The 19,376-nt window shown below is 45.1% G+C and overlaps 1 protein-coding gene across 2 annotated transcripts; it reads right to left on the bottom strand.

Moving 5' to 3' along the window:
- Positions 1-8,993: 8,993 nt before the first annotated feature.
- sptssb (serine palmitoyltransferase, small subunit B) lies at positions 8,994-19,125 on the bottom strand. 2 transcript variants are annotated; one of them, XM_082956293.1, is made up of 3 exons: positions 18,771-19,125; positions 17,373-17,495; positions 8,994-10,798 (listed from the first exon to the last, which is right to left on the bottom strand). In XM_082956293.1, exons 1-3 carry the CDS (start codon positions 18,782-18,784, stop codon positions 10,672-10,674), a joined length of 264 nt encoding a protein of 87 aa, XP_082812419.1. In that variant the 5' UTR covers positions 18,785-19,125; the 3' UTR covers positions 8,994-10,671. The 2 variants fall into 2 exon arrangements, with proteins under 2 accessions (XP_082812419.1, XP_082812418.1); XM_082956292.1 differs by lacking the exon at positions 18,771-19,125 and having other exon boundaries at positions 17,373-18,764.
- Positions 19,126-19,376: the final 251 nt, after the last annotated feature.

Below are 19,376 nucleotides of genomic sequence, written 5' to 3'. Positions count from 1 at the left end.
GTAGACTAGCCCAGACTGTGATCAGGTGTAGAGCTCCTAATGGACTTCTCTATGACCCCGTGGAGAAAGGACAGGCTTTAAGTCCTCAATGAACTATTAGAAAAGCTTTTAAAAACCACCTCACTTTCACTCTCTCTCTCCCTCCAACACACAGGGTTTGGTGTTCTATCCATTGCTTTTAGGCCTACATCTTACTAATAAAGAATAGCCACACATGCTTTCCAGAGAATATGCCAAAACTCCATATTTTACAGAAGTAAAAAAAAAACTTGGGCCAGTATTCAAGGGGTTACCATAGCCTACAGAATAGTTAATTCAGGCAAACATTCTACAACTTATCAAATATCCATTAATTACATTAATAAATTGTTTTAAAAAGTTAGAAAAAAGTTAGATTTCTTTATCATCAAAACAGGCAAATGTTTAGTATAAAGGTCTAGTTCACCTAAAAATAAATGTAGACCTATTCCACTTTAACATAGAGATACTTACTTAGAAGCATGTTTTAACTATTTGCAAAAAATGTGGCTATAGTCAAATTTGCCTCAATATCTACAGAAGGACGGTAAAAATGCACGTTTACCAGCATCAGGTGTTGGCCTTGTCTTGTGTCCGGACAGCCTGATGGTCAGTATTCACTGTTGATGGAGAAAAGGAGAGAACGAGAAATGGAGCAGACGAGAGGAGGGCTGAAAAGAGTGGGAAAGAGAGAGTGACAGAGATTTTTCTAAACAGCACTGATGGTCAAATGATGCTTGTATATGTCACATTAGCAGTATGCCTTTGAGAACAGATTGACAGCGGGGGGGCATTACTTATGGTTGAGCGATCAGTTCTACCATCATCCGTAGTGGAACACAGTGATGTCAAGCCACACACTTACTGATGGTAACCCTGACCTACAAACCTGACCCGTCCCCTGTGTTTAAAATTTGCTCCTTCTCTATCCCTCCCCCTCTCTCGCTGACATTAACACCCTGTTCCTACTACATAGCCACTAGGTGACAGTGTTGTTTGATCAAATAAGTCACTGAGGTACACAACTTGGAACAACAGGACCCGAAGCTTGTCTGTCCTGAGCTACTCCTGTATGTTTACTCATCATAACATAGATAGGTCTGCAGTGTGAAACACCACGATTCATATTGATTTATCTGCTGTCTTTTATCTATAGGAAGAGTACAATCTCATTATGTGATGATGCATGACAGAAAGACAAGAAGTGGAACTGGGGAGGCAGTTTTAACCCTAACCATCTCTCCACATGCATAACCATATACATGGTGACATGTCCACTTCATCACTATCTTGTACTTGCTTGACTAAACTACTCTAATGCAGCCTCATTTGCCTGATCAGTGTGTGGTGTCATCATGTAAAGCTATAAGCAAGGGGCCTCCCGAGTGGCGCAGTGGTCTAAGGCATTGCATCGCAATGCTAGCTGTGCCACTAGAGATCCTGGTTCGAGTCCAGGCTCTGTCGCAGCCGGCCATGACCGGGAGACCCATGGGGCGGCGCACAATTGGCCCAGCGTCGTCCAGGTTAGGGGAGGGTTTGGCCGGCAGGGATGTTCTTGTCCCATCGTGCTCTAGTGACTCCTGTGGCGGGCCGGGCATATGCACGCTGACACAGTCACCCAGTGTACCGTGTTTCCTCCGACACATTGGTGTGGCTGGTTTCTGGGTTAAGCGGGCATTGTGTCAAGAGGCATTGCGGCTTGGTTGGTTGTTTCGGAGGACGCACGGCTGTCGACCTTCGCATCTCCTGAGTCCGTACGGGGGTTGCAGCGATGAGACAAGACTGTAACTACCAATTAGACGAATTACCAAGAAATTGGGGGAAAAAAGGGGTAAAAAAAATATATTAAAAAAACACCTATAGGTGTACTGTACTGTACTGTACTGAAATTAATTTACTAGCCAAACCTTCTGGGGTGACTATCGGCAGTGATGTAAAGTACTTAAGTAAAAATACTTTAAAGTACTACTTAAGTATTTTTTTTATCTGTACTTTACTATTTATATTATTGCCAACTTTTATTTCACTACATTCCTCAAGAAAATAATGTACTTTTTACTCCATAGATTTTCCCTGACACCCAAAAGTACTTGTTACATTTTGACAGGAAACAGGTTAAATTCATGCACTTATTAAAAGAACATCCCTGGTCATCTCTACTGCCTCTGATATGGCAGACTCACTAAACACAAATGCATCGTTTGTAAATTGTGTCTGAGTGTGCCCTTGGCTATCTGTTTAAAAAAAAAAAAAAAAAAAATATTGTGCCGTCTGGTTTGCTTAATTTAAGGAATTATACGTTTAAGTATATCTTAGCAATTCCATTTACTTTTGATACTTATGTATATTTAAAACCAAATACTTTTAGACTTTCACTCAAGTAGTATTTTACTGGGTGACTTTCACTTTTACTTGAGTCATTTTCTATTAAGGTATCTATCTTTACTTTTACTAAAGTATGACAATTGAGTACTTTTCCCACCACTGACTATCGGTTCCACACTCCCATGCCTCCTTTTCTCTTTAGTTTGAAACCAGTATTTTTATTTTATTTATTTAACCTTATTTAACTAGGCAAGTCAGTTAAGAACAAATTCTTATTTACAATGACAGCCTAGCAAAAGGCAAAAGGCCTCCTGCGGGGACGGGGGATAAAATATATATATATATATATATACACATTTATATAAATATAGGACAAAACACACATCACAGCAAGAGAGACAACACAACACTACATAAAGAGAAACTTAAGACAACAACATAGCAAGGCAGCAACACATGACAACACAGCATGGTAGCAACACAACATGGTAGCAACACAACATGGTAGCAGCACAAAACCTTATTGGGCACAGACAACAGCACAAAGGGCAAGAAGGTAGAGACAACAATACATGAATACATCAGTAGTGATCATGTGAGGTTGAGTTTGCTCAGGGCGTAATGGAATTCTATAACTCCATGGTCAGTCTATTCACCTAGCTCACCTGATCTCTGGAGGGGACAGCAGGGGGGGCATCCAGCTGTCCACAGAAACAGGTGCTCACCTTGATCCCTTCCATCTTTGCATTGTAGGAGTTGTACACCTGTTCAACCATAGATAACCCTTTCTTCCTCTCTCCCACAAACACACAGGCACGCACGCATGTACACACCAGTCTTGTGACTGACCTCAATGATCTCTCCATCCAACCTGGTAAAGCAAACACACTACCCTCAAAACAAACAGTAAAAATGGTGCTTTAATCTCCTGACATTAATGAAGCATAACCCAATCTGGTGGGGAGGGGAGGGACGGAGAGGGTTCCCGTGCATTGTTTCACTTAATATGCTTCATTGGAATTAAGCTGCAGCAATGAGGTGGCATATCATTTTGATCAGGTAGTGTTTTTTCAAACTGTTTTTCTGTTCACTTACTTGCCTAGCTCTTATCAATAGCTCTTATACATTACAGTGCATGGAGAATGCTGTTATTTCCATCGGAAAAAATATATGCTTTTTCCACCCTATTCATGGTTTCCTTGCATGTAAAGGGTGGTGGAATTATTAGGGAATTAAGTCCAGGTCAGACACATCTGTAGACACACAAGAAAGCCCTCTTCATCCTCCGATGAGACATCAAACCCGCAAACGGACAATATAGGAGGAAGGTGGAATCCTATTACACTGGCTCCGACGCTCGTCGTATGTGGCAGGGCTTGCAGACGATAACGGATTACAAAGAGAAACCCAGCCATGAGTTGCTCAGCAATGCAGAATTCCCAAACGAGCTAAATTCCTTTTATCCTCGCTTCTAGGAATATAACACCGTGCCTTGCATGAAAGCCCCTGTTTTTCCAGATGACTGTGTGATCTCGCTCTCTGTGGCCGATGTGAGCAAAACGTTTCAACAGGTTAACAATCACAAGGCAAACGGAATACCATGGCGCGTTCTCAAAGCATGCGCAGACCAGCTGGCAAGTGTCTTCGCAGACATTTTCAAACTCTCCTTGTCGCAGTCTGTAATCCCAACATGTTTCAAGCTGATCACCATAGTCCCTGTTCCCAAGAGCTCCAAGTTAACCTGCCTAAGTAGCACTCACATCTGTAATTATGAAGTGCTTTGAAAGGCTGGTCATGACACACATCAACACCATCATCAAGTTTGTTGACGACACGACAGTGGTAGGCCCAATCACCGACGGCGATTAGTAAGCCTCCAGGGAGGAGGTCAGAGACTTGGCAGTGTGGTGCCAGGACAACAACCTCTCCATCAACGTCAGTAAGACCAAGGAGCTGATCGTGGGCCACAGGAGAGGAGAGAGCATGCCCCCATCCACATCGACTGGAATGTTGTGGAACGGGTCGAGAGCTTTAAGTTCCTTGGCATCCACATCACTAAGGATTTAACATGGTCCACACACACCCTCATTGTCATGAAGAGGGCACAGCAGCGCCTCTTCCCCCTCAGGAGGCTGAAAAGATTTGGCATGGGCCCTCGGCAGTGGTGGAAAAAGTACCCAATTGTCATATTTGAGTAAAAGTAAAGATACCTTAATGCAAAATGACTAAAGTAAAAGTGAAAGTCACCCGGTAAAATACTACTTGACAAAAAGTGTTAAAGTATCTGGTTTTAAATATACTTAAGTATACTTAAATATACTTAAGTAAGCTTAGGGAGGCCAGAGGAGGGGCCTTTGTGTGCACCATCTGTGGCCGCAGAGGTCACACTGCCGGCCGGTGTCGAGTTGGTTCCTCTGGGGGTCGAGGCAGCAGGCAGGGCACTCTAGCGTCACCCCAGGTGAGCCGGCACAATTCTCACCCAGAGCCCTCTGTTACACACCTGTTTTTGCATGTCATTTTTCCTGAGTTTTCCCCGCATTCCCAGCATAAGGCGCTCGTCGATTCAGGCACGGCTGGGAATTTTATAGACAGAGCATTTGCTTATAGTTTAGGGATCCCCATTGTTCCAGTGGCTGTGCCCTTCCCAGTTCACGCTCTAGATAGCCGACCCTTAGGGTCCGGGTTTATTAGGGAGGCCACCGCTCCCCTGGGCATGGTGACGCAGGGAGGTCACAAGGAGAGAATCAGTCTCTTCCTCATTGACTCTCCTGCGTTTCCCGTGGTTTTAGGCCTTCCCTGGTTAGCCTGTCATGACCCCACTGTCTCATGGCAGCGGAGGGCTCTCACGGGGTGGTCGCGAGAGTGCTCGGGAGGTGTTTAGGGGTTTCCGTTGGTGCTACTATGGTGGAAAGTCCAGACCAGGTCTCCACCATGTGCATTCCCCCCGAATATTCCGATTTGGCTCTCGCCTTCTTCTTGGAAGTCGGCCAAGTAATTGGCCGACTCCCACCACGGTCAAGGAGGTGCAGCGTTTTCTAGGATTTGCCAATTACTACCGGAGGTTTATCTGGGGTTTTGGTCAGGTAGCGGCTCCCATTACCTCACTACTGAAGGGGGGCCCGGTGCGTTTGCAGTGGTCGGCTGAGGCGGCCTGGGCTTTTGTTTACCTGGGCTCTGTTTACCTGGGCTCCTGTGCTGGCGCATCCAGATCCCTCTTTGGCGTTCATGGGGGAGGTGGACGCGTCCGAAGCTGGGATAGGAGCCGTGCTCTCTCAGCAATCGGGCACGCCACCGAAGCTCCGCCTCTGTGCCGTCTTCTCGAAGAAGCTCAGCCCGGCGGAGCGAAACTATGATGTGGGGGACCGGGAGCTGTTGGCTGTCATCAAAGCATTGAAGGCGTGGAGACATTGGCTTGAGGGGGCTAAACACCCTTTTCTCATCTGGACTGACCACCGCAACCTGGAGTACATCCAGGCAGCGAGGAGACTGAATCCTCGCCAGGCAAGGTGGGCCATGTATTTTACCCGTTTTGTTTTCACCCTATCTTACAGACCAGGTTCCCAGAATGTGAAGGCAGACGCACTGTCCTGGCTGTATGACACAGAGGAGCGGCCCATGGATCCCACTCACATACTCCCGGCTTCCTGCCTGGTGGCGCCGGTAGTGTGGGAGCTGGACGCGGACATTGAGCGGGCGTTACGTGCAGAGCCCGCTCCCCTCCAGTGTCCCGCTGGGCGTCTGTACGTTCCGTCTGCTGTCCGTGACCGGTTGATCTATTGAGTCCACACGTCACCCTCCTCTGGTCATCCCAGAATCGGTCGGACGGTGCACTGTCTGAGTGGGAAGTACTGGTGGCCCACCTTGGCCAAGGACGTGAGGGTTTATGTTTCCTCCTGCTCGGTGTGCGCCCAGTGTAAGGCTCCTAGGCACCTGCCCAGAGGTAAGCTACACCCCTTACCCGTTCCACAATGGCCATGGTCGCACCTGTCGATCGATTAACCCCTCGTTCCATGTGTCACTCCGCAGGCCGGTGGTGGCTGGCCCGCTCCAGGAGTCTGAGGTGCGGGAGGTTCCTCAGCCCCCTCTGGACATCGAGGGGGCTCCGGCGTACTCTGTTCGCTCCATACTGGATTCGAGGCGTTGGGCGAGGGGCCTTCAGTACCTCGTGGACTGGGAGGGGTACGGGACGGAGGAGAGATGCTGGGTCCCGGTGGAGGACGTTTTGGACCCTTCAATGCTTGGTTGTTGTACTTTGTGCTGCCTCGCTTGTTCTTTGGGCATTTGTTTTTGTGACGCGGTTGCGTTCTGTTCTCACAATTGCCTCAGTAAAGTGCTTCTTTGTTTACTCATCTCTGCTCTCCTGCGCCTGACTTCCATGCACCAGCTACACCCACCGCATGTCAGGGAGGGACATACATGTACAGTAGCCTCTTCTTCTAGGATTTAGACCAGCCTAGTAGACTACTGTGGTAAGAAGTAAGAGTCTTAGGAGAATAATAATAAGCCTCCAGATAAAAGGATATGTCGCAGGTGTGTAAACCAAACCCCCTGGCCACTCATTCCTGTGCTTTGAGGGAACCGATTGGGTGGCACAGCACTCTCAATGCCCTGGACCGACAGCTGTTCCTTATAAATGGAATGTGCCACCCAGGCTTTTGTTGTGATTTTGATTCGTTTTCAGTCATAACCACTCTGCAACCCCATTTACATTATACAGTAGGTTAGAAGGCAATAATCTTTTCCTGTTATATAATAGACTGTACACAAAAATATTCATACAAAATGTACTGTGCAAGATCAAATCAATACACTTGACTCAAAACAGCTGCACTGAAATCAATACTACTCTGACCCTCTATTTTAGGTCTTCAATGCAAATATAATTCAACGTAAACACCAAAAGATCATTCTTTCATATTTGTAAAATTGCTTTATTTCTGAAGAATCCAGTCATGAGAGATAAATTTAACATAGATATCAATAAATGCCTGAGGCAACACAGTGATCTATTGTCCTAAATCAACTCTGTGATCAAGCTATCATAAATGTCTCAACCGCTAACGATTAGGCTTACAGAAATTATATAAAAGCACTTTCATTTGAGGAAGAAAAAAAATCTGTATTGTATATGGCCACGAGAAAACACACAGTTTTGGTAATTGACATTGTAACCAGCCAAGCTTTACCAGAGCATATAAACATCAATATAAATATAGTTACAAATCATATACAGACTAAATCAGGAAGCCCTTAAGCGTATAAACTCAGCAAAAAAAGAAACGTCCTCTCACTGTGTGGCCACCAGCTGCATTAAGTACTGCAGTCCATCTCCTCCTCATGGACTGCACCAGATTTGCCAGTTCTTGCTGTGAGATGTTACCCCACTCTTCCACCAAGGCACCTGCAAGTTCCCAGACATTTCTAGGGGGAATGGCCCTAACCCTCACCCTCCGATCCAACAGGTCCCAGACGTGCTCAATGGGATTGAGATCCGGGCTCTTCGCTGGCCATGGCAGAACACTGACATTCCTGTCTTGCAGGAAATCAGGCACAGAAAGAGCAGTATGGCTGGTGGCATTGTCATGCTGGAGGGTCATGTCAGGATGAGCCTGCAGGAAGGGTACCACATGAGGGAGGAGGATGTCTTCCCTGTAACGCACAGCGTTGAGATTGCCTGCAATGACAACAAGCTCAGTCCGATGATGCTGTGACACACCACCCCAGACCATGACGGACCCTCCACCTCCAAATCGATCCCGCTCTAGAGTACAGGCCTCGGTGTAACGCTCATTCCTTTGACGATAAACGCGAATCCAACCATCACCCCTGGTGAGACAAAACCGCGACTCGTCAGTGAAGAGCACTTTTTGCCAGTCCTGTCTTGTCCAGCGACGGTGGGTTTTTGCCCATAGGCGACATTGTTGCCGGTGATGTCTGGTGAGGACCTGCCTTACAACAGGCCTACAAGCCCTCAGTCCAGCCTCAGCCTATTGCGGACAGCCTGAGCACTGATGGAGGGATTGTGCATTCCTGGTGTAACTCGGGAAGCTGTTGTTGCAGCTGGTGTTGCCATCCTGTACATGTCCCGCAGGTGTGATGTTCAGATGTACCGATCCTGTGCAGTTGTTGTTACACGTGGTCTGCCACTGCGAGGACGATCAGCTGTCCGTCCTGTGTCCCTGTAGCGCGTCTTTGGTGTCTCACAGTACGAACATTGCAATTTATTGCCCTGGCCACATCTGCGGTCCTTATGCCTCCTTGCAGCATGCCTAAGGCACATTCACGCAGATGAGCAGGGACCCTGGGCATCTTTCTTTTGGTGTTTTTCAGAATCAGTAGAAAGGCCTCTTTAGTGTCCTACGTTTTCATAACTGTGACCTTAATTGCTTACCGTCTTAACGACCATTCCACAGATGCATTTTCATTAATTGTTTATGGTTCATTGAACAAGCATGGGAAACAGTGTTTAAACCCTTTACAATGAAGATCTGTGCAGTTATTTGGATTTTTACAAATAATCTTTGAAAGACAGGGTCCTGAAAAAGGGACGTTTCTTTTTTTTGCTGAGTTTATATGTGATCACCAAAACAAATACATGTTAACAGATCTTCTAGTCACGCAGTGATAAGTACTAGGCTTCTGTTTTCTTCTCTCAGAAGTTACAGTTCAACTGTAGGGTCACAAGAGAGATGAGGGTGGGTTGACATCGCTTTTCATTCAGGCCAATTTGACTGTTTTTGATTCATATAATTCCTTTCAGCTCTATGCATTCGGAAGAATGATGGTTGATCAAGCAAAGTCAATGACAAAGCAAAGCCTGAACCAGAGAGCTAATTTCCTCTTGCTCAACATCGACCTTCGTGACATAGCAACAGTGAAAACACTGCAGATAGGGACAGGGCTGTGTACACAAGGATATGATTGTTGAGTTTGATCAATGTATGCATTGAATAATCACCGGTTAAATTTAGGGTTGGGAGGAAAATTTCACAACCTTGTAATCTTCGCCAGGACTCAATATCTCTGATTAGATTGTATAGCAGGAGACTCTAGTCTTGGGAAATATTTGCTTAATGACTCAGTAATTTAAGTGCAAGATGCCAGCCATTGGTCAATGGTCATCATTAGCACTGTCCAGTGGGTTTAAGTGCATGTAAATGTGTTGGGATCAGTAATGTCTCCCTCTATATCAGACAGCCGTCAACAGCCAGTGATAAGTGTCATTACCTGCAGGCAAATGCAAAACACAGAGACGTGATCTGCACTCACACAGGATACCTGGGGCCTCATTTATAAAACGGACTAACAATCAATTTTGATCTTAAGTATGACTTCACGCAGAAAAGCACGTATAAGTAGTCATTTATAAAACCTTACGTTGACGTGGAAATGATCTTATCTCTACTCAGAGTCTAGACTTGACGGAAGTGATTTTCCTGCTGGTTATGTACGGCTATTCTTTTTATCCCTTGCAGTTTAAGGTCAAACCATTTATTTTTCACATCAGACAAAGTTCTGTCTTGCTGCCCCACCTCGTTCACTGCAGCGGCGATACACTCCCAAGCTACCTGTTTGGCTTTGTTTGTCAACCCACTATTTAGTCCACCGAATAATACGTGTTGCCTGTCTTCAATCTCCTCTACCATCGCCGTGATCTCGTCTTCCAAAAAGTTAGCTTTTCTCTTTTGGCCCATGGCTATTCCTGACTAAACCCTCATTTGTGCTAGCATTCTATAACGGGAAATCGCTGATTGTAAGGCATGTTCAGGTGCCGTCAATGTTAAGTTAATTTGAGATTTATAAGTTACAAATGGGCTTCTTAGAACCTGCGTAAGCAAGTTTTTTATGCTCAGTATCTTTTATGAATCGAACGTAAGCACACCGTCGGAAATTATCTTACGACTAAGTTCAAGTATAAATCTAAGAAAAATTGTATAAATGAGGCCCCTGGACTGTTATAGAATGAGAAAAATGTAAAAGAACAAACAAGGCGTTTCACAGCAAAGGTGTGAAAGTAGTGTACAGTGATGTACAGTATAATACCGTAGGTAATGGGGTAAAGGGAGGTATTCTCCCAGAATATTTCACGGAAACATCCTAAACTTAGCCTTCTTTTGCTGAGTAGGTAGTAGAGTATTGTGGTTCGGGAGAGTCGTGGGTGACTGTGTGTGGGTAAGGGCGGTGAGAGAGACCTGAGGGGTAAGACAGCTATCGAATCAAGTGAGGTCAAGGTCAAAATCTTAGATGGGGTCCTCCCTTCTCATTCCCAATCTCCCTCCCTCCCTCCCGCCATCCATTTATCCATCCATCCATCTATCCATCCACTGCTTAGTTTATGAGTGCCATGGTGCTCTCTGGCTGTTCCCCGCAGATCCCGCAGAAGAACTTGAGTGCCAGACACACGTGGACAGGCACAAAGACGTAGGAGGTGTAGATGACCATGGCCATGGATGATGTTACGGATACAAGTGTGTATCCTGTGTGTTTCTTTTCTCTCCTTCTCCCCATCACAGGTGACAATCATCAGTCCCCAATCAGAAGACACCTGTTCCTTCTCCCTCAACCAATCACAGTCCCTTTCCCTTGGTTTAAAAACCCAGTCAGTTGTTTTCTCCCGGAGCTCATTTTTATCTCGCGAGCTCATTCTCACTCTGTGATCAATCTTTGTGCTCATTCGCTCTTGTGTCCAATCACTATCTCCCCGTGTCTCTCTCTCTCTGTATTGATCTCTTTTGTTTTTGCAAACTACATGTCACATTTGTCCGGTAATCCTGTGAGTATTGTTTTGTTATTTGACTGTTTGTTTGTTTGGTGGGAAAAGGGGGTACCAAGACAAGTCGCCCATGGGCATACATTACCCGTAGGAATACTGTGTCTAAGTACCATAGTTAGAACTGGGCGGACCACCCACTGTATTTTTGGTTAGTTAGCTAGCTGTTGTTGAAATAGGCTAGTCTAGCTTAGGGGTGGTTTTGGATTATTGTTTCGTTGCTTGGGTCCAGCTCAGCCCCTTTTCCCACACCCCTTTACCGTGTGTTTAAAATAAACCTTTTGAGTTTGACGGTAGATTTCAGTTGTCTGTGGTTTTTGGTTCTCACTGTTACATGTCACGATTATAATTTGCATGATTTATGTTACGGGTCTCGTATCCATCCCCCCTAGACCGCTGGGCCAAAGAGGTTCGTAACATAAGTGGGGGCTCATCCAGGATCTGTCATTACTGACGCCCATACCGCTCATGCAGATTGTTATTGTGTGGTTAGTCAGTGTTGAGCGTCATAAGCATTAGTGTTTGCTATTTGTTGGCTTTTGTGTTTGGTAGTAGTTCAAGATGGCTACTTTTGAGTTGAAATCCTTTTTGGATAACCCTTTGTGGGAGGTGTTTAATAAATGTCGTAAAATTGATTTAATGACCTTGGCAGAACATTATTCATTGTCTATTTCTCACAATTTAGTTAAGGCGGAGGTTAAGAAACTAGTGTTAAATGTATTGTTGAAAGAGCAGGTGCTTGTGTTACCGCTGCCTGAGCCTACTACCCCTGTAGGGGATGTTGCTGCTCCTGTAAGCCCGTCGGTGTCTGAGACCGAAGGCGAGGCTAAAGCTCCAGCTACATTGCCCCGTTTTGATCCACTCTCCCCACTGTCAACTGGTGATGCCAGAAGGGATGTCCGTTCTATACAGTTTCAACTGGAGGCAGAAGAGAGAGCCCAAATTAGGCGAGAAAATCTCCAGTTAGAAATGTGTAAACTTGAGGCAGAAAAAGAAAGAGAACAGCGGCAGTTGGAAATCTGTAAAATAGAGGCTGAAAAAGAAAGAGAACAGCGGCAGATGGATTTCAAAATGCGCCAAATGGAACTGGAAGCAGAGACAGCGAGGCTAGCCTTCGTTCCTACTGTGCCTGTTAGTGAGTCGTCCTCACCAGCTGTAGCTTCCAACACGTTTGACATTAGTAGGCAGATTGCCTTAGTACCTTTGTTTAGAGAGTCAGAGGTTGACTCCTATTTTTGTGTGTTTGAACGTATAGCTGTAGCCTTGAAATGGCCTGAAGAAGTATGGTGTTTATTGCTACAATGTAAATTAACTGGTAAAGCCCAAGAGGTTTTATCAGCGCTACCTCTGGAAGATAGTTTGAACTATGAAGTGGTCAAAGCTACCGTTCTTCGCGCTTATGAGCTTGTGCCTGAGGCATACCGACAGAGATTTAGGTCTCATAGAAAGTCTTCTAATAAGACTTATGTGGAGTTTGCTAGAGACAAGGGAAATCTGTTTGATAAATGGCATGCTGCTAGTAAGGTAACTAATTTCAACTCTCTCCGGGAGTTAATTTTGTTGGAAGAGTTTAAAAATTGTTTACCCGAACGCATTGTAGTATACCTAAATGAACAGAAAGTATCCTCCCTGTCAGAAGCGTCTGTGTTGGCAGACGAGTTTGTGTTGACGCACAAGAGTGTGTTTTCGGCTCATACTGAGAGTAGAGCTACTGAGTTGCCTACTTTTAGTCCTGGTCGGCCCGCAGTATATCAAGCACGCCAGAAAAATGAGCGTCCCTGTTTCTATTGTCATAAAGTGGGACATATGATTAATGATTGCTTCCTACTAAAACGCAAACAAGGGATGCCTATTCGTGCAAAGCCGCCGACAGGTGTTGGGCTAATTCGTACTGTTGTGAGGTCTGAAACGAAACCAGTGCCTCAGGGTAAATGTAGTTTGAAAGTCTCAGTACCCGACCGCAGTTACGAACCGTTCATTTTCGAGGGGTTTGTGTCCATAGCGAATGACGAAGCATCTCAGCGTCCTGTTAAAATCCTTAGAGATACTGGTGCGGCACAGTCATTTATATTGTCTGATGTGTTGCCCTTATCCGACAATACATACTGTGGTTCCAGTGTGTTAGTTCAGGGTATTGAAATGGGTTTTGTCCCAGTGCCATTGCACTTTGTGAATGTACACTCTGAGTTGATCAGTGGAATATTCAGAGTGGGGGTACGTCCTATGTTGCCAGTAAAAGGTGTGACCTTTATAATGGGTAACGATATTGCTGGAGGAAAGGTAGTACCCGTATTGGAAGTGTTGGATAAAAGTGACCACTCTCTCTCCAATGAGTTGGCACAGAGTTATCCCCATGTGTTCCCCGCTTGTGCTGTCACTCGTGCTCAGGCAAGACAAGTGGGTGACGTGATAGATTTGTCGAACACTGTTCTGTTCAAAGAAGATGATCAAGAGGATGGGTTGTGTACTACCTCTGCGAAGCTGATCACCTCTGACAAACAGACAAGGGAAGAATCGAAGTATGTTGAACTTATTGCTGAGGCAATACAGTTACCAGTCACTCGGGAGCAGCTGATTGCTAACCAGAAGGTTGACAACAAGCTTGCTAAATGTTTTTCTAGTGTTGTCTCATTGGAAGAGGTAAAGAAGAAGAATGTGGCTTACTTTCTTGATGGTAATCTCCTCATGCGTAAATGGACATCCCATGGTGGCGCGGAGGGAGATTGGAATGCTGTTTACCAAATAGTGATTCCTACAGCCTTTCGACACAATGTGTTATCCCTTGCTCATGATCACCAGTGGTCTGGACACTTAGGGATCACGAAGACTTATGATCGGATCCTTCGACATTTCTTTTGGCCAGGTTTAAAACAAGATGTGGCTCAGTTCTGTCGGACATGTCACACATGTCAGGTTACAGGAAAACCAAATCAGGTTATTCCTCCTGCTCCTCTTTGTCCTATACCTGTCATAGGTGAACCATTTGAACATGTGGTGGTTGATTGTGTTGGACCGTTACCGAAGACAAAATCGGGTAACCAGTTTCTGTTAACGATAATGTGTATGGCAACAAGATACCCCGAAGCCATTCCTCTGAGAAGGATTACAGCTCCAGTGGTGAGTAAAGCCTTAATTAAGTTCTTCACGACATTCGGGTTACCTAAGGTGGTACAAACTGATCAAGGTACAAATTTCCTGTCAAAGCTCTTCAAGCAGGTGTTAAAATCCTTGTCAGTTGCGCACCGTGTATCAAGCGCATATCACCCAGAGTCTCAGGGTGCGCTTGAACGATGGCATCAGACACTGAAGTCTATGCTACGTAAATATTGTTTGGAATCTGAGAAAGATTGGGATGAGGGAGTTCCTCTAGTTTTGTTTGCTGCTCGTGAAACTGTACAGGAGTCCCTAGGGTTCAGCCCAGCTGAACTAGTGTTTGGTCACACAGTGAGAGGACCAATGAAAGTCCTTAAAGAACAGTTTTTGTCCCAAGAGTTGTGTACGGAAGAAGAGAATGTGTTGGACTACGTTAGTCGCTTTCGTGAGCGCCTACACCAAGCCTGTGCTCTCGCTAAGGAAGCTCTGTCTTCCTCACAAACAAGTATGAAAAGACACTATGATAAACAGGCTGTTTCTCGTCCACTACAGCCAGGTGACCAAGTGCTGGTGTTATTGCCTGTTCCAGGATCTTCACTGTCAGCTCGTTTCTCTGGTCCTTATTTGATTGAAAAGAAGTTAAGTGAAACTGATTATGTGCTTCAAACTCCTGATAGAAAACGGCAATCTCGTGTGTGCCACATTAACATGTTGAAAGCATACCAAACCCGACCCATCACCCAGGTAGATGGTTCAACCACAGCGGAAGTTACTGCTATTTCTGCTGCTTCTACGGCTATGATAGTGGACTGTCATATTGATGATGTTGATGGAGATGGATTGGAGTTGCGCAATACTCAGCAGCAGTGTGCTAGATTGCCCAACTCAGAAATGCTGATGTCTCTCCAGTCAGGTCTGGTTCACTTAACGGAAGGACAGGCCGACGATATTGTGAGGCTACTCCACAGTTTTCCATGTCTCTTTAATGACGTTCCTACTCGCACAAATGTGTTGGAACATGACATTAATGTTGGAAATGCTGCCCCTATCAAGCAACACCCATATCGTGTCAATGCTTCTAAGAGGAAGATAATGAGGGATGAAGTGAAATATTTGTTGGAAAATGACCTGGCCACGCCAAGTTCAAGCCCTTGGAGTTCTCCTTGCATTCTGGTTCCTAAACCTGATGGTACGTCCAGGTTATGTACGGATTATCGAAAGGTAAATTCTGTCACATTGCCAGATTCTTTCCCGTTACCCAGACTGGACGACTGTATTGACACTGTTGGTGCTGCTACTTATGTAACTAAGTTGGACCTCTTAAAAGGTTACTGGCAGGTTCCGTTAACTTCACGTGCTTCTGAGATTTCTGCCTTTGTTACCCCAGACAACTTCCTACAATACTCTGTCATGGCTTTTGGGATGCGAAATGCACCAGCCACTTTTCAACGACTGGTTAACACCGTATTAGCTGGCGTTCCTAATTGTAGTGCATATCTAGATGATCTAGTGATTTATTCATCTGAGTGGACAGATCATGTTAACTCTCTAAGGGTAGTATGTGAACGTTTGGCCGCTGCTTCTTTAACCCTGAACTTGGCAAAGTGCGAGTTTGGGAAGGCCACTGTTACCTATCTCGGCAAAGAGGTAGGCCATGGACAGGTGCGCCCTGTTGATGCTAAGGTCTTGGCTATCACTGCATTCCCTGCGCCTACCACCAGACGAGAGCTACGCCGCTTTTTGGGGATGGTTGGCTACTACCGTAGCTTCTGTAAAAACTTCTCTGCGGTAGTTGCTCCATTGACCGATTTGCTCAGTCCGGCAAGATCGTTTGTGTGGTCCCCGGACTGTAAGGTAGCTTTTGAAACTGCTAAAGCACTATTATGTAATACCCCTGTACTTGCAGCTCCGTATTTTGAAAAACCATTTAAACTTGAGGTAGATGCTAGTGCCAGAGGTGCTGGTGCTGTTCTACTTCAGCAGGACAAGAGTGGACTGGATCATCCGGTGTGTTATTTCTCCAGAAAATTTAACAAATGTCAGACAAACTATGCCACCATCGAGCAAGAAGCTCTAGCGTTGTTGTTAGCTCTGCAATATTTTGAGGTGTACATAGGGTCTAGTGCCCTACCTGTGACTGTATATACGGACCATAACCCCTTAGTGTTTCTCCACCGTATGTACAACCAGAACCAGCGCCTTATGCGTTGGGCTCTTATTGTACAAAATTATAATTTGGAGATTTGCCACAAAAAGGGTTCTGAAAATATGTTAGCAGATGCTTTGTCTCGTGTGTAATAATTTTTGTATGTTTCGGAAGATTGACTTTGATTTTGTGAGTATTCATTGTAGATACTTTTGTATAAACTGTGTACATACTTTTAGTCGCAATCCCCCCTGGGGGTTGCTCTTTTAAGGGTGGGAGTGTTACGGATACAAGTGTGTATCCTGTGTGTTTCTTTTCTCTCCTTCTCCCCATCACAGGTGACAATCATCAGTCCCCAATCAGAAGACACCTGTTCCTTCTCCCTCAACCAATCACAGTCCCTTTCCCTTGGTTTAAAAACCCAGTCAGTTGTTTTCTCCCGGAGCTCATTTTTATCTCGCGAGCTCATTCTCACTCTGTGATCAATCTTTGTGCTCATTCGCTCTTGTGTCCAATCACTATCTCCCCGTGTCTCTCTCTCTCTGTATTGATCTCTTTTGTTTTTGCAAACTACATGTCACATTTGTCCGGTAATCCTGTGAGTATTGTTTTGTTATTTGACTGTTTGTTTGTTTGGTGGGAAAAGGGGGTACCAAGACAAGTCGCCCATGGGCATACATTACCCGTAGGAATACTGTGTCTAAGTACCATAGTTAGAACTGGGCGGACCACCCACTGTATTTTTGGTTAGTTAGCTAGCTGTTGTTGAAATAGGCTAGTCTAGCTTAGGGGTGGTTTTGGATTATTGTTTCGTTGCTTGGGTCCAGCTCAGCCCCTTTTCCCACACCCCTTTACCGTGTGTTTAAAATAAACCTTTTGAGTTTGACGGTAGATTTCAGTTGTCTGTGGTTTTTGGTTCTCACTGTTACATGTCACGATTATAATTTGCATGATTTATGTTACGGGTCTCGTATCCATCCCCCCTAGACCGCTGGGCCAAAGAGGTTCGTAACAGATGAGAAGAGGACAGAGTTGAAGATGGACTGCTCCCAGGGCTCAAGCACATATATGCCTGTGATGAGCAGGTACTGGTAGTACAGCCAGCCCAGGTACTCCTTCAGGTATTTAAAATCCGCCCTCATACTGCTCCAGTGGTCAGGGTGAGGATAGGAGAGGGAGGGGCAGAGAAAGGAACAGAGAGAAAGATAGAGAGAGGGAATGGGGAGTGATAGGAAGATAGGAGACAGAAGACAGAGACAGAGACAGAGAGGGAGAAAGAGAGAAAGGAGGATGGCAGTGATGATGGCAGCAGGGGACACATAATGGGCATAATCACACAAACAAACACACAAGACAGATGACACAACATCAATCATGTGGAAAGATATACAGTTAGTCGCTTCACCTGCACTACCTGATAGATAAACCTATTTTCCCAGGAGGAAACACCAATTGAAAAAGGGAAAACACTTAGTAGGTGAAAGATGAACTTACCATGTGTGTGGGTGTTTGTGGGAAAAAGTAGTTCAGTGGTATAACCTCAAGTTTTTGTCGTAGTCTCATTTTAAACACTAGTCTTCTTTAGCTTTCAATGCACCTGCAACTATGTAATTACCCATGTCTTACATACCTACCATATCTTGGGGGAGCTAACAATGGAAAATGGTATTAGAAAGCACACTACATGTGGGTCTGTGTTTATTAATGAGAAGGTCCAGGGTCAATCACAGCCCATGGCCCCTGGGGGCCACTGGGGTCTCTCTGGTGGGGAGGCACTGTAGAAATTAGCTCCTGCGAGCCCCAGACAAGGTAAATTAAATCTGCATACACGCATGCATGCACAGTACACACACACACAGTATCCCACTCAAACAGCACACGTGGCACCTTTCTTTTTATTGTCAATGCTGTCAAAATGTCCACCACCGTACAGATGGTGGAAAGGAACAGACATTTACTCCATCATAAGGAACGAGAACAGACATTTACTCTACTTCCACACAGGGTAGTTGACATTAAGTGTCTAAGGGCATAATAGGAAAGCCTCTGTCTCACAGAGTCAGTGCCTCAGTGTGCGTTGACAGGTGTCAGGTAATCTAAACTGACACCAATGCACACTTCTTCACCAGAGTAATAGCCTACTCATTAATAAACAGTTATGGACCAAATAGTTAATGACACACACTGTGGCATGTCAATAAATAAACCTAAAATATAATCCAAGCATGTTTGCTTGTTTTCCAGGTCCTATCCTGTTACACAAATAATTATGGCTAAACTAATGCCGTAGAGACATTGTAACAATTGAATTGGCCTTCTCACAATAAGGTAGTCTACATGCCTATATGACACAATAATAATCTGTAATAATGTGTAGGACAACAAAAAACAATATGGATCATATAAAAGTGAGCTTACCTGTCTGATAACATGCCGCTGTCCGTGCTCCCCCGGTTCAGAGAGAATGGCCTGTGTCCCACTACTGTGGTGTGAACTGCACTACCAGTTCACAAATATAGACTACCTGTAGCAGGTCATACAGTCTACACCAGACCCACTACTCTTTACACTCACCCGGCGTTCATGTGGAGTTGGGTATGGGCGCACGTGTCTTCAAACTCTATAAATGAGGCACGATTATTCACAAATAGGACTAATCCATAGTCGTTTAGTCAGTGGAATAGTCATCAAAACTCTGTCCTGCTTTATTGGATAGGAGACACCTGACGCGCGTGTCCGTGCAACTTTTGTATGGCATCCTCATAGAGATAGAGGACTCTTGTGTCCAAAAGCCTGTTTTAGCATGGGCAGTGCCCATTTTGAAGTAATCAACTGAGGGACTTCCTATGGGTTAAGGAAGGATCATATAATGAATTATACTTGTGAGCAAACATTCCATAACGGCAGGTGGCAGTAAATCACCAACCTTGGCTTCATACCTGTTCAAACAACACTCTCCAGGTGGCAGTATGCACCCTTCCAGTTTGTTTGAAAACTCGTTGAAGAAGAAAATGGACTACTTCA

Source organism: Salmo salar, chromosome 09 (genome assembly GCF_965601325.2).
Source record: "Salmo salar chromosome 09, fSalSal1, whole genome shotgun sequence".
NCBI lineage: Eukaryota > Metazoa > Chordata > Actinopteri > Salmoniformes > Salmonidae > Salmo > Salmo salar.
This window is presented reverse-complemented; position numbering and strand designations above follow the sequence as displayed.

Excerpts from the sequence above, each read along its gene's own strand:
- sptssb (XM_082956292.1), bottom strand. The coding sequence starts at position 17,728 with ATGATTGATGTTGTGTCATCTGTCTTGTGTGTTTGTTTGTGTGATTAT. Across the intron at positions 10,799-17,372 it reads ATCTTCAACTCTGTCCTCTT|ATCATCCATGGCCATGGTCA; the intron begins CTCATCTGTTAC and ends TGTATCCGTAAC.